Source organism: Abrus precatorius, unplaced genomic scaffold, assembly GCF_003935025.1.
Source record: "Abrus precatorius isolate BTA unplaced genomic scaffold, Abrus_2018 Scaffold10, whole genome shotgun sequence".
Taxonomy (NCBI): domain Eukaryota; kingdom Viridiplantae; phylum Streptophyta; class Magnoliopsida; order Fabales; family Fabaceae; genus Abrus; species Abrus precatorius.
The window spans coordinates 2,806,669-2,819,410 of record NW_020874292.1 but is presented as its reverse complement, the minus strand read 5'-3'; the positions used below and the strand labels follow the sequence as shown (position 1 = coordinate 2,819,410).

Genomic DNA, 12,742 nt, shown 5'->3' with positions numbered 1-12,742 from the left:
GTTCTTGGACTTGATCACAAAACTTCCCACATACTTGACACTGAATCTTGGAGCCATGTCCTAAGTTATTTGTTGAACTTAATCAGCCTCCACCACGTCCTTTGCAGCAAATTGAACCATGACCTTGACCTTTGCCCTTAGATTGATTGTTGAAACCTTTCTTGAATTGAGATTGATTTTGGGCCCTTCATAGGTGTTTGATCACATTGTTTATATCTCTCTAGCTGATCTTGATGCATGATAAACGCTTCAATCTAAGAAACTGAAAAAGATTCCAATCTTGTGAGGCAAGAGGTAATGAAGCTATCTTAATCCTTTGATAGACCATCAAAGAGGGCATCTATATGTTCTTCTGTAGTGATCAGAGAACCAACAGCTAGAGTTTTAATTATTTGTTTTACTTGAACGAGATACCTATGAATAGACCCCATTTTTTTGACAATTCAAAGCTAAATTCATAATTGCTTCATGCGTGCTTTTGTTTGTGATGCAAAGTAGGTCTTTAGGATGTTCCAAATTTGATGGGACCATTCACATCTAATGACACACACTTTGAATTGTGTATCCATTGATTCCAATACCCAAGATTTGAATAAATTGTCTTGTTGTTCAAAATTGTCGAACTCAAAATTGAAAACATTCTTGGTTTCATCTTCTTTGGAGAGATATTTTTCTAGAATCATATAAGCACACAAGAATATCTTCCTTGAGCTTCAAACCTTTAATGGTAGCCTCAGCATTTTGCATCTATGTAAGGAAGTTATCTTCATTTAGTTTGCAAGATATTGAAGTAAAGAATGTTTGAGGCACAAAACTTTGTGAAGTGGAAGCCATAAGGATCAGGTAGCTAAACTAATACCATGTAAGGTAATAGACAGATCAAAAAAGAAGAGTTTAAAAGAAAAGAAGAGATATTGAAGAGGAAAACTAAGTTTGCATTATGAATATAACCTGAATAAATACACAATGACAAAGCAGAATAATGAGATAACAAAATTAATAGAAATTAATTGGATTGGCTAATTTTACACTAGGCTAACTAACTTTACTATTATTATAAATAGATTTAGTTTTATAATTTACACCCATTAAAAGGAGAAGACCTCCCTTAAGGAGAAAAGAAGTTGTTTGGCGATAGCTACTCCTTCCTCTCCTTCCAACTTGAGAGAGAACATGCATAAGGTTTAAATGAGGGAATTCTAATGTGACTTTTAACGTTAATAAGTAAGGAAATTAGGAAAGTAGTAATTTTAAATAAGTAAAATATAGATTATTATGGATTTTAATGATTTTCATATAAACTTCTTTTGTGATTTTGTGAATGATAAAGGGTAAATCGATAAATACATTGAAACACTCATCTAGCTCTCACCATCACTCCTCCTCCTTTATCTCTCTCCTCCCAACCTCTCTGTCACTTTTACTTGCCGATATTGCTACCATCTGCGTCTCAATAGCCATGACCATGAGCTCCCACTACAACCATTAAGGTCTTTGTCTCCATCAACTCTTCCAACGATGTCAATAAAATAATGTTTGTTTGTTAATATTTACTTAGGCTTCATTGAGTTTATAAATGAAAAACATGTAGTGTTTGTCGTTAGAGTTTATCAATATTTACTTGAAATTTAATCTTTGTTGAGTTTATAAATGAAAAATATATGATATTCGCCAACGATGTAATAGAAGCTTAAGTGCTTTCTACATTGATTCCCAATTTTTTACTGATGTAGAAAGTAACACTCCTTAAACCCTAAAAAACAATTGATGTAAAAAAATTTGCAATTTTTCTTCTTTATAGTCAAACTTTAAAGGAACATAACTTTTAGCATATGATTTTGATTTATATAAATTACGTGTATAACTTTTTGAGATCTATTTAATTGAAGGGACTTTAGACAAATTTTTTCTCAAAATTTCAATATTTTCTAATTTTTTAGTATTTTTTAGTGTTATATATATATATATATATATTTATTTATTTATTTATAGAAAGAGTTCTACCATTTACAAACCCTCGATAGATTGAATCAGAATTTATAATTATAGAGCGAAATGGAATGTGGCGGTTCTTGATTACACAATCATCGTTATAAGTTAGAGAATGAACAAATTCATATCGTATGAGTTAAAATAGAAGACGCAAAGAAAAAGAAAAAAGAAAATATATATCAAATTACTAATATATTCTTTAATAAATTTAACTTTTATTACAAGTTTCTTGTGTTACGTTTTTAATCATTTGATTAAAATAAAACTTTTCAATCAACAATATACAATACATGCAAACTTCTATAAAAGATATTTTGTCCTTAATTATCAAAGTTAAAAGGATATTAGAATCTGCCTTTTGAAATGTATTTATTTTATAAACAAGCATGTGAATTAGATTGCTAGTTCTAAACAATTGATATCTTTTTTATTTTATTTTTTATGCATTCCATGAAGTCCCACATTGCTGGAGGATTTCCAAACGTTTTCAATACATTCTTGAAAGTCCCACATCTACTGCTATTAGCGTAAGAGAGAGTAAAAACATTTATAAAAACTTATCTAAAAGCTTACCACCCCTCGATTGTGCGGTAGAGCAGTGCAGTGAGAGCACACCATTGACACCCCCATTTCATCATAGAACCACTGTCGACCCACTCTATCAACTTGTAATTATTGCAATAAATCACCAAACTTTCATGGCTTCACAATGTTGTCGGGGATCACCGATGCCATAGCACCAACCGTCATCTCTCCCAGTCTAGTCGCAATCCAAAACATTCTATATTTTCAATTGATCGCTTTTTCTTGTCTATTTCTTTTACCATTTCTTCCTCTTGATTTTCCGCATTTCACCAATGACGTTGGTTTGATTTTCTAGAATTCATATCCTCTTACCCCCTTTCATTGTTTTTTTATTTTGATTCAATCTCCTGTAGATTTGGCTTAGCTAATGCTAATGGTTAATCCTTGGATGAGGGATGGAGGATTGTGGGACATTTATACGGATATGAACAGCGTTGGGGGTTTGGCTGTGGTCAGATGTTGATTTGGGAAGAGAGGAGCAGCTTTGATGGAATTATGTAATGTATACGTGTTTAGAAGCTCAATAAAATCACCTTAAAACGTGTAAAATTACGTTAAAAGGTAAAAATCATAACTAGTAACGCAAAAATGAATAAGTTCGAATGAATTAGATGCAAAATCAAACACACTATATAAAATGATAGTGACTTCGACTAAAGCAACAACTTCAATGACAAGGAGTGAATCAGACTGATTTAAATATTCAAAACATAGTGAAAGATTAAAATAAAAACATTGAACATTGGGTCCCTTTGGTTCGTTTTACGTTCGTTTTTCACTATACTTTTATTTCTTTTCAGGAATTTGCACCCCCGCAAGGGGCCTATACAATTGTATAGCTTGAAAAATATATTTACTTAATTGCACATTTTAAAGCACGTAATACAATTGCATTCTCTTTAATTTAATATTATAAATGGTTGTCGAACAGAAGAAAATAAAAACTAATCTATCCTTCAGGGACTACAACATCATTCTTTAAGAGTGCATGCGGACAGACCTTTGCACAACTTTGACATGGCAGCCACCTTAATCAAATTAGACTTCGCTGCATCAAGCAATGGATCTGATTGAAGGGCTTTGTCAAAACAATACTTGGCCTCTTCCCAAAGACCCTCGGCAACAAACACAAGACCCAGATTGTTGAATGCAGGAGCATACCCTGGCCGTAATTCAAGTGACTTCGTAAACATAGCCTTCGCGCGTTGATATTGTTTCTGATGGCGATAGAGAATTCCCAAGTTGGATAGTATAGCATGCGCTTGTTGAGTTGTTGCCAAAGACAATGCCCGCTTGTATACTTCTTCGCCTTGTGATTGTTGTTCTGATAGTTGAAGGGAGACACCTGGACATGCAAAACAACCAATCATAAAAGGGAATATTACTGTTATCAGAAGGGGATCAGGGGAGGGAGCTAGAGTGCCAGACTACAGTTGACAATCCCAAAGGAATACAATGTTGAATTTGAAGATTTGAAAATGTACATTCCTATTACAGCCGGGAGAGGGAGAGAGAGCATACCTAGGTTAGACCATGAATAGCTGCAATCCTTGTCACAGGCAACAGCAGCTTTGAGGTACTTCTGTGACGTTTTGAATTGCCGTGCACAAAGACTATGAACGCCAAGTTGGTGCCACTGCACAGCATCATGTGGATCTTCTGCTATAGCCTTATAAAAAAATAATGACATGCCAAACAAACTATTAGGATTTTGGAATGTGAGTCCAATCCAAGAGTGAGGGAGAGTGAGTGGGCTGTGGCTTAAGTGACTTATTTAACTAAAATGTCTTAGACAATTTTTAAGTTAAAGCCCTTTTGCTTATATAGCCTTTGATTTGTTACCTAGCGGACCGACATGGGACTGGAATACTTGATATCTCAACACAAACATTTAAGAAACTATATCCATCAGAGAAACATTTGAAGACGCTAAGTGTTATGACATTTTGGAAAAGCTGTGTAAACAACACAATATGCATGATAAAACCTCAAATAGAAAAGATAAAGCTAGGTCATCTAAGAATGATAACTAAAACAAAGCAATAAATTACCTGCTTTAAACTGCAAACAGCGCGCTCTTCAACTTCCATCAGCCCAGGCTGTTCACTTTCATATGCTGCCGTTATCTCATGCTGGGCCTTGTGAACCATGGCAAGCCCAGCCCATGCTATTGGAAGCTCAACCAGAGATGAATCACCATCTCTTATTATAGAAGCCATCTCATTTCCAGCACATGAAAGCAGTTCACTAGGATCTTGAGATCTTTCTGCCTCCTTTATTCGGTGGACAGCAACAGCATAACGAGTAGACATGCAATTGGGTTCCAGTTTTGCTGCCTACAAAGCATTGGCAACAGAGGCGAGGGAAAAATTAACAAATGACTTCACAATTTTCTTGGGGGTGGGGGGTTGACTTTAAAAATGCCACTACCATTAGCCAAAATCCAATACACACAACACCAATGAGTAAATCCTGCCATTTTATTTTTGATTATTAAAAAGAATGCTCATAAAAAAGATCCATGAAATTTGTTGCAGAGTATCAAAGATCAAAATTTTCTAGGGCGTGAGGGGGTGGAATTCAATAGTACCATTAGCCTAAATCCAATACACACAAATCAATGTGAGTAATTCCTGCCATCTTAATTATTAAAAAGAATGCACATAAAAAAGAGCCAAGAATTTGTTGCAGAGAATCAAAGATCAATATTTCACCAATAACAAGGACCAGGAAACCAATGAACAACCTCAATAAATACGCAATAAATGACTGTAGCAAGAAGCCATGAGCACCTTCTCCAAGCACTTGCTGGAACTTCGATAATCGCCACAAATAGAAAATGCATAAGCAAGATTTGACCAAATATGAGCTGATTTGCTATCTGCTTTAATTGCAGCCAGCAAACATTCCTTAGCAACATTAGCAGCCATGATCTGATCTGCTGTGGCACCTTCAGCAGCACTTGCACCAGCACCTGGGGTTCATGAAGAATCACATAACAAAAAATAAGAACCACATTATGTAAAATTCTTCATCCACTTGAGAATAAACGACAAACGGAAGTAATATCCCACAAAAATTGAGTGCACAGAGCCATAAAACAATAAAAGTACCTGCTACAACCGAGGCATGTTTACACAAAAGAAGGGCAGCATAATTGACCAGAGCTGCAGGATGGTTTTGATCTTTTAGAATCAAGTCTTGAAAACATTTTGCAGATAATTCCATATTTCCACTGCAAGGCAATATAGTATTTACCATTGAGGAAAACTTGACCACTAAATAAAAATTTTATTATTTGACCACTATTTCTCAAATAATTTTAATAAAGCTTTTAATCCCTAAAGGAAAAATAACATTTTTTCTCGTCATTCTTCCAAGGAAGTTGAGCTTCCACTCCCATCTTGTAGTACACATTGAAACTTCTCTATTTGCCATCATCAACTTCCTTGTGTGGTAAGTTAGGTGACCAATACTATGGTTTATGCTCTTTCAATAATGCTAAACACAACAAAAGATTTATAAGTTACAACATATTTCATATTATTTATTTCGACTTTCTTCATCTATCATTGTAACAATGTCTCTAACGGTATGTAGTACGCCCATGATCCATTCAAATAAACTTTTCTTCTATTTTTTGCTTCCCTTCAGGGTTTCTTCAATTATTTCAGGAACAATATGAAAGAAGAGATAGCACATGTTATATCAGAAAATTTTCTCAACTCCCTGTAAATTGCTTTATTCACATTTCATCACAATGCTACAAAAAAATAGGACACCAAAAAAGAAACTGCAACCACATGTCGCATGAGGATGAATCTAGCATTTGTAAAGGCACTACACTATTGAGAAAAAGTTAAATAAAAAATAATCAGACCACAACTATAAAGAGACAATTACTGTCCAGACTTACATTTGAAGATAAGCTATCCCAAGATTTCCTAGGCAATCATAGTTCTCTGGTGCAATGGCCAACAATGATGACAAAACTGAGATAGCACTCTACAACAGTGTTTGAAGTTCACATCAGTTGGTCATATCAAATACTAACACCAAAAACATCATATATGCCTAAAGAACATTAAAGTATAAGGAAGGAGAGCAAACAAGTACTGGTACCTGCACACGACCAGTTTTAAGAAGAATAAAACCGAGTGTGTTCCATACAGCTGCCTGTCTGATATCTGACTGCACTGACTCTTTCAGTTTAGAAAGAATCTCTTCAAGTTCATGAGACTCAAGTTCTTTATCAGAACTATTTTCTGATGAACTTTCTAGTATCAGGCACTAGAACGATTATACAACATGTCAATGAACAGAAAGATTAGAATTATTAATATATCAAATTAATATTATTGCACCTGTGCATGGTGAATCTGAACTAAAGAAAGTAACACTGGCCTATCAATCTCAGCCTCAGACCTGAGTAAGATCTCTTCTGCCTTCTCATAAGCCAATACAGCCTGAAAAATATTTAATGAACAATGATAGATCTACAATGTATGAAACATAACAGGAAAATTATAAAGCATTACTTAGTACCTTTTGAGGTTGGCTTAATCTTTGGTACATCAAGCCAAGTATAAAATGAGCATGAGCATTTTTGGGCATCTTCCTTGCAACATGCATCAAGCCCTATAAGAAGAACTAATTTTGTCAGTAACAAAACAAAAGCTGATTCAATGATGGAAAGATGGCGATTAGAAGAAAGCAATCTAAAATCAATCATGGAAAGTAGTGAACAGCTTGCATTGAACATGATTCATGGTCATATAAATATCAAAGAAACCACATTATAAGCTACAAACAAGCGAAACAATAAATAACCAATTAGAAGACATTAATTAAGCATAAACCATCTGAAGTGAGTAGATACTTGCATTGAACATGATTCATGGTCATATAAATATCAAAGAAACCACATTATAAGCTACAAACAAGCGAAACAATAAATAACAAATTAGAAGACATTAATTAAGCATAAACCATCTGAAGTGAGTAGATATGCAAATCATGCTGCTGCTCTGCAAATAGAAAGGAAGGACAAAGGAGCAAGCAAAATGTTTCCATCCTCAACAGATATCCCATATCCATCACATCTCACATAAGTTGGCTAGAAATATTTCAATGAATCAAGAAGAAAAGTATACAACAATAACCAAGTCTTATTCCACTAGGTAAGGTCGGCTACATTAATCTCAGGACGTAATTGAGCTCGATCAAAAACCAAATTTTCAAAAAAATTATTAATTAAAATATCTTTTAGTAGCCTCCTTTAAGATTCTTTTAGGTCTCCCTCTACTTTTTAACATACTAATATCATCACATCCACTTACTTCAATGGTGCCTCCATAGGTCTTATATGTACGTTATCAAACCACGGTTTTCAGTTATCTTTTTCACTATAAATGTTACTTCAATATTGCATGTATACTATCATTTCTTATCATGTCTTTTCTTGTGCAACCATTCATCCACCTTAACATTCTCATTTTTGCCACTTCATTTTTTCCTAGTATTATTCTTTTAAGACCCAACATTCATTACCATATAGGATAATTAATTGTATTGCGGAATGACAAAACTTCCCCATTAGCTTGATAAGTATTTTGCTGTCACCAATGTTATCAATGGTGGATAGCAGGTCATGATGGACAGTTAATAAACTGTCATAAAATTATGGCAGATGCCATGGCGGCTTATGGCAGAAACATGGCAGTCATACTAAAAATAATATATCTATGTATCTATATATATATATATATATATATAGAGAGAGAGAGAGAGAGAAAACACTACAATGTATAGAAAAACACTACAAGTCCTAATTTTTTTAGTTGTGTGTAAAAAACAATAATACCATGCCTGGAAAATGATGGAAAAGTGATCACAGCCTTTGGAGAAGATGCAAACTGAGTGAGAAACAACACTGTTTGAAGAAGTAAAACAGATCACCAAAGAGCATTGTTTGAAGTAAAAAAAAATAGAGCACAAAGAAGCAAAACAGAAAATAGATGCCGAAAAACAGGCCCCTCAACTCAGTCCCCAGAAACAGCTATAAAGGATGTCTTCAATGGTGAAAATGGTGAAGGAGAAGTTGGCTTTAGAGAGAAGGAAGAAAAACAGAGCACGAGAGAGAGAATAGGCATAGTACTGTGTAAAAGGACGCTTGCTCGAGAAGAGAAGGAAAAAAATATTAAGTGGGACAGGAAGTTCATTTTGCCCTTAAAAAAGGTCAAACACTATAGCAGGGGCAGAATCATACTTTCACTCCCTTTCTCCATCAAGCTTAAAAAACAAGCACCCACACTGAAAGTTCAACTGCAATTAAGGCACAACCTCCACAATAGCAAGTATTTCGCAGCCAACCACTGCTCTGCACTAGTGCAATAGCGGTTATTGATAAGTATGCTTTGGCGTTCTTGGGTCACTTTGGACCAGGTCAGGTTTGAGGCCCATTTCATTTTTTCTCAAAAACTAACATTTTCCATCATAGCCCCCAGGCGCATAATGGCTGCCATGGCACTACCACTGTAAATCTGCCATAGTTGTGGCAGTGTTGCCATGGTTGTTATTTGACTACACTCACAAATAACTCTTAATGTTTTTCTCCACTTTAATCACCCAGCTTGTATTCTATGAATAACATCTTCATTAGTTTCCCGACATTCTATATACTGGATCCTAAGTTCTTAAACCTAGAAACTTGTGGTATCAAATCATCTCTAATTTTATCTTCTAACGCATGATCTTCATCTTATTTTTTGCTAAACTTAGTAGTTAGTTAGTTAGTTATGCATTTGCTTTTTATGTTTGGAAAGAGAAATTATATTTTCTCTTAGGAGCTTCTACTCTGGTTGCTAAAAGAGCTCAGGTTCACTGCTTTTCAATTGGTCCAGCTGAAGATAGAAATGATGCTGAAGACAAATAAGGTCAATATCTTACAAGCCATGGTTGTTGCTCTAGAGGATTCCATGAAGCTATCTATGGCCGAATTCTAACAATTTTGTTGTTAGAGATGAGCAAGTTGCTTGAGCGTCATTCCCTCGATGATTGAAAATCTGGTTCAGGCGGAGTGAGAGGTGGCTCACAGAGCAGAGAAGGGGGAACATCAGCAAGGAAAGTCAAACTTCCCCTGTTTGATGGTGAAGACCCAATGGGATGGGTAACATAACACATGCTGAGACATATTTAGAGGTTCAGAATATTTTGGATGAGGAGAGGTGAAGGTGAATCTTGCTAAGCTGAGTATGGAAGGACCTACCATTCATTGGTTTAATTTGCTGAAGGAGACAGAAGATCATCTAACCTGGCCTAAATTAAAACAAGCCTTGATAGAATGATATGGAGGTTGACAATACGATAATCCATTCGAAAAGCTCTCAGATTTACAGCAAACAGGGAGTGTTGAGGAGAAATTGCTGAATTTGAGTTTATTTCATCAGGGTGTTTACCAGAGGAACAATATCTCAGGCCTTATAGACTGCTCCCATACTGTGGGTACAGGTTAGCCTGAGTCAAATTGAGTTCATGTGGGTGCTGGACATACACCTGGGTCTCAAAATAGAGACCGTTCAACACCCACATTTTTCTACAGGAGATGGAAAAGATGTTCGGAAGGGATGTGGTGAACATAGCACAGGTTTTAAACACCTCTCTTACCAGAGCTGATGGATAGGAAGGCCAAGGGATTGTGTTTTAGGAGTTGAGAGAAGTATCATCCCCTGCATCGATGCCCTGAGAAGCAATTTAGATTGCTGGTCCTTGGATATGATGAGATAATTAATGAAGAAGGTGAGATGATAGCAATTGAAGTAGATGAGGTTGAAGATGATGAAGCACTTGAATGCAAGGCTATGGGTCTTTGCGGGATCACGTGATTTATTACAAGGAGTGAGGACTATAAAAATGGAAGGTAGGCTTAAGGGAATTACTGTTTTAATTATGGTAGACAGCAGTGCTTCACATAATTTTACCAGACAGCAGTGCTTCACATAATTTTATCTCACCACAAGTGATTGCTGCTCTAGAACTCCTACTTGAGATCTAAGTATTCACCGTGGTGATGATGGGCATAAGGTTGTACCGGCTAAGTGCTTTGATGTTAGAGTTCAAATTGGTGGTATTGAGATCATTATTGATGCATGTGTGTTGGATTAGGGAGGGTTGGATTTGATATCGGGGGTATCTTCATTGAAGGATTTGGGAAAAGTGGAAATGGATTGGGGTGAGATGATTTTGTCGTTCATGCATCATGGTACACCCATAGTAGTCAATCCCAGATAGTGGCATGGAGCGGCCAACCCCAAAAAACACTATAGCACGATGACAACTATTCTAAAGTTTTAAATATACTTAATATAAATAAAACTACACACACAATAGAAAATAGAGAAGTAAAATAAAAAAAGCAAAGGAAAATATAAAACAGAGAATGGTTAGTCACTGAAAAACATTTAGGTTCGTTGGAGATGAAGATGACCAGAAAATGTCTAATTTACGTCGGAAGCTTCACTAGAGTTGAAGATGATCAGAAAACGTTTGGGTCACGTCAAAAGCTTTGCCAAAGATGAAGATGATTGGATAATGACTCTGTCGCGTCAGAAGTTTCGCCAAAGATGAAGGACATTGGAAACAAGAGGATGTCACAGAGAACGAAAATGAACAAGAGGAGAATTGAGAGAGCTTAGGGATAGTTTGACGAGGGAGAAGATATCTAAATGTAAAAGGGAGGCAAAATCTCAAGATTGCCCTCATTAAAAGTTGCCCAACATTCAAAAATGGAGGATAAATTAGGGATTTAACCTAGGATGAAATAGCAGCCATGATGGCCATGGTTTTCTCTAATTTTGTCCGTGACTCACGGTGCAACGACCACTACAATGAAACACTATGCCAATGGGATAGCAACATCCTACCGCTTTGCTGCACACCTTCACGATAGCAACCGCTATTGACTACTATGGGTACACCAATCCAATTTCAGGGACTGGTTAATAGTGGTGATAAACCACGTAGAGGAAGTAATTACAGTTATGACCTAGCATCATTTTATACTTTATTGAAAGAAGTCAGTGAAAACTGAAAAGGAGTGTAGGACTGGTACCAAGCTGAAACTGAAATTTTGACAGATGATGAAAATGCTCTAAATTATATCCAACAGCAAGAACTTGCTAATGTTCTTAATGAATTTCCTGAGGTATTCAAAGAGGTGATGGGGTTACCACCAAGGAGGGAAGTCGAGCATGTGATTGAGTTGCAATCTGGAGCTGGACCTGTGAGTGTAAGGCCTTATCGTCATTCTCATTTGCATCAGAATGAGATAGAAAAACAGGTTGCATAGTTATTACAGCTAGGGGTGATTCGACATAGCTCAAGTTTTTTTTCTAGTCCAATAATTTTGGTAAAAAAAGAAGGATTCCTCATGGTGCATGTGTGTTGATTATCGAGCCGTGAATAAGGTGACTATTCCAGATAACTGATAAGTATCCTATTCCTGTAGCGGATGAGCTATTAGATAAGTTAATGGGGCTTGCTACTTTTCAAAATTGGATTTGAAGTCTAGATATCATCAAATTAGAGTGAAATTGGAAGGCATTCATAAAACAGCAAATAGGACTCATGAAAGACATTATGAATACTTAGTTATGCCTTTCAGTTGATGAATGCTCCAGCTACATTCCAATCTATAATGAACCAGATTTTTAAGTTATTTTTAAGGAGATTTGTGCTGGTATTTTTTTATGACATCCTTGTGTACAGTAAAGACCTGCAGACACATTTATCACATCATCAACAGGTGTTGCAGGTGTTGGAGAGTAATCACTGGGTAGCCAACCAAAAGAAATGCACTTTTGGGAGGCAGCAAGTAGAGTATTTGGGTCATGTGATCTCAAGATTAGGAGTTACACTGGATCCTACAAAGGTGAGAAGTGTGCAGGAATGGCCAATTCCACATAATGTCAAAGGTGTGAGCAGGTGTTTTGGGGTTGACCGGATATCATAGGAAATTTATTCAGGGATATGGAAAATTAGCTAAGCCATTAACAGAACTAACTAAGAAGGAGGGATTTCATTGGAGTTCGGAGGCACTTGAAGCTTTTGAAGAACTAAAAGAGGCTCTTACCTCTTCTTCTGTGTTGGCGCTGCCAAACTTCACTCA

At 36.0% G+C, this 12,742-nt stretch overlaps 1 protein-coding gene across 3 annotated transcripts in view; it reads right to left on the bottom strand.

The window, feature by feature from the left end:
- Positions 1-3,253: 3,253 nt before the first annotated feature.
- Positions 3,254-12,742, bottom strand: part of LOC113853235 (probable UDP-N-acetylglucosamine--peptide N-acetylglucosaminyltransferase SPINDLY) — a 42,488-nt gene continuing 32,999 nt past the window's right edge. For 2 of the 3 annotated variants that reach the window (XM_027483744.1, XM_027483743.1), the window contains 9 exons: positions 7,123-7,215; positions 6,942-7,043; positions 6,700-6,867; positions 6,494-6,582; positions 5,691-5,812; positions 5,370-5,551; positions 4,629-4,913; positions 4,099-4,246; positions 3,254-3,922 (listed from right to left, as the gene is read on the bottom strand). In XM_027483744.1, coding sequence (XP_027339545.1) covers positions 3,549-3,922; positions 4,099-4,246; positions 4,629-4,913; positions 5,370-5,551; positions 5,691-5,812; positions 6,494-6,582; positions 6,700-6,867; positions 6,942-7,043; positions 7,123-7,215 — 1,563 coding nt within the window. In that variant the 3' untranslated portion in view covers positions 3,254-3,548. The remainder of the gene's footprint in view (positions 3,923-4,098; positions 4,247-4,628; positions 4,914-5,369; positions 5,552-5,690; positions 5,813-6,493; positions 6,583-6,699; positions 6,868-6,941; positions 7,044-7,122; positions 7,216-12,742) is intronic. The other variant, XM_027483745.1, reaches the window with a different exon arrangement.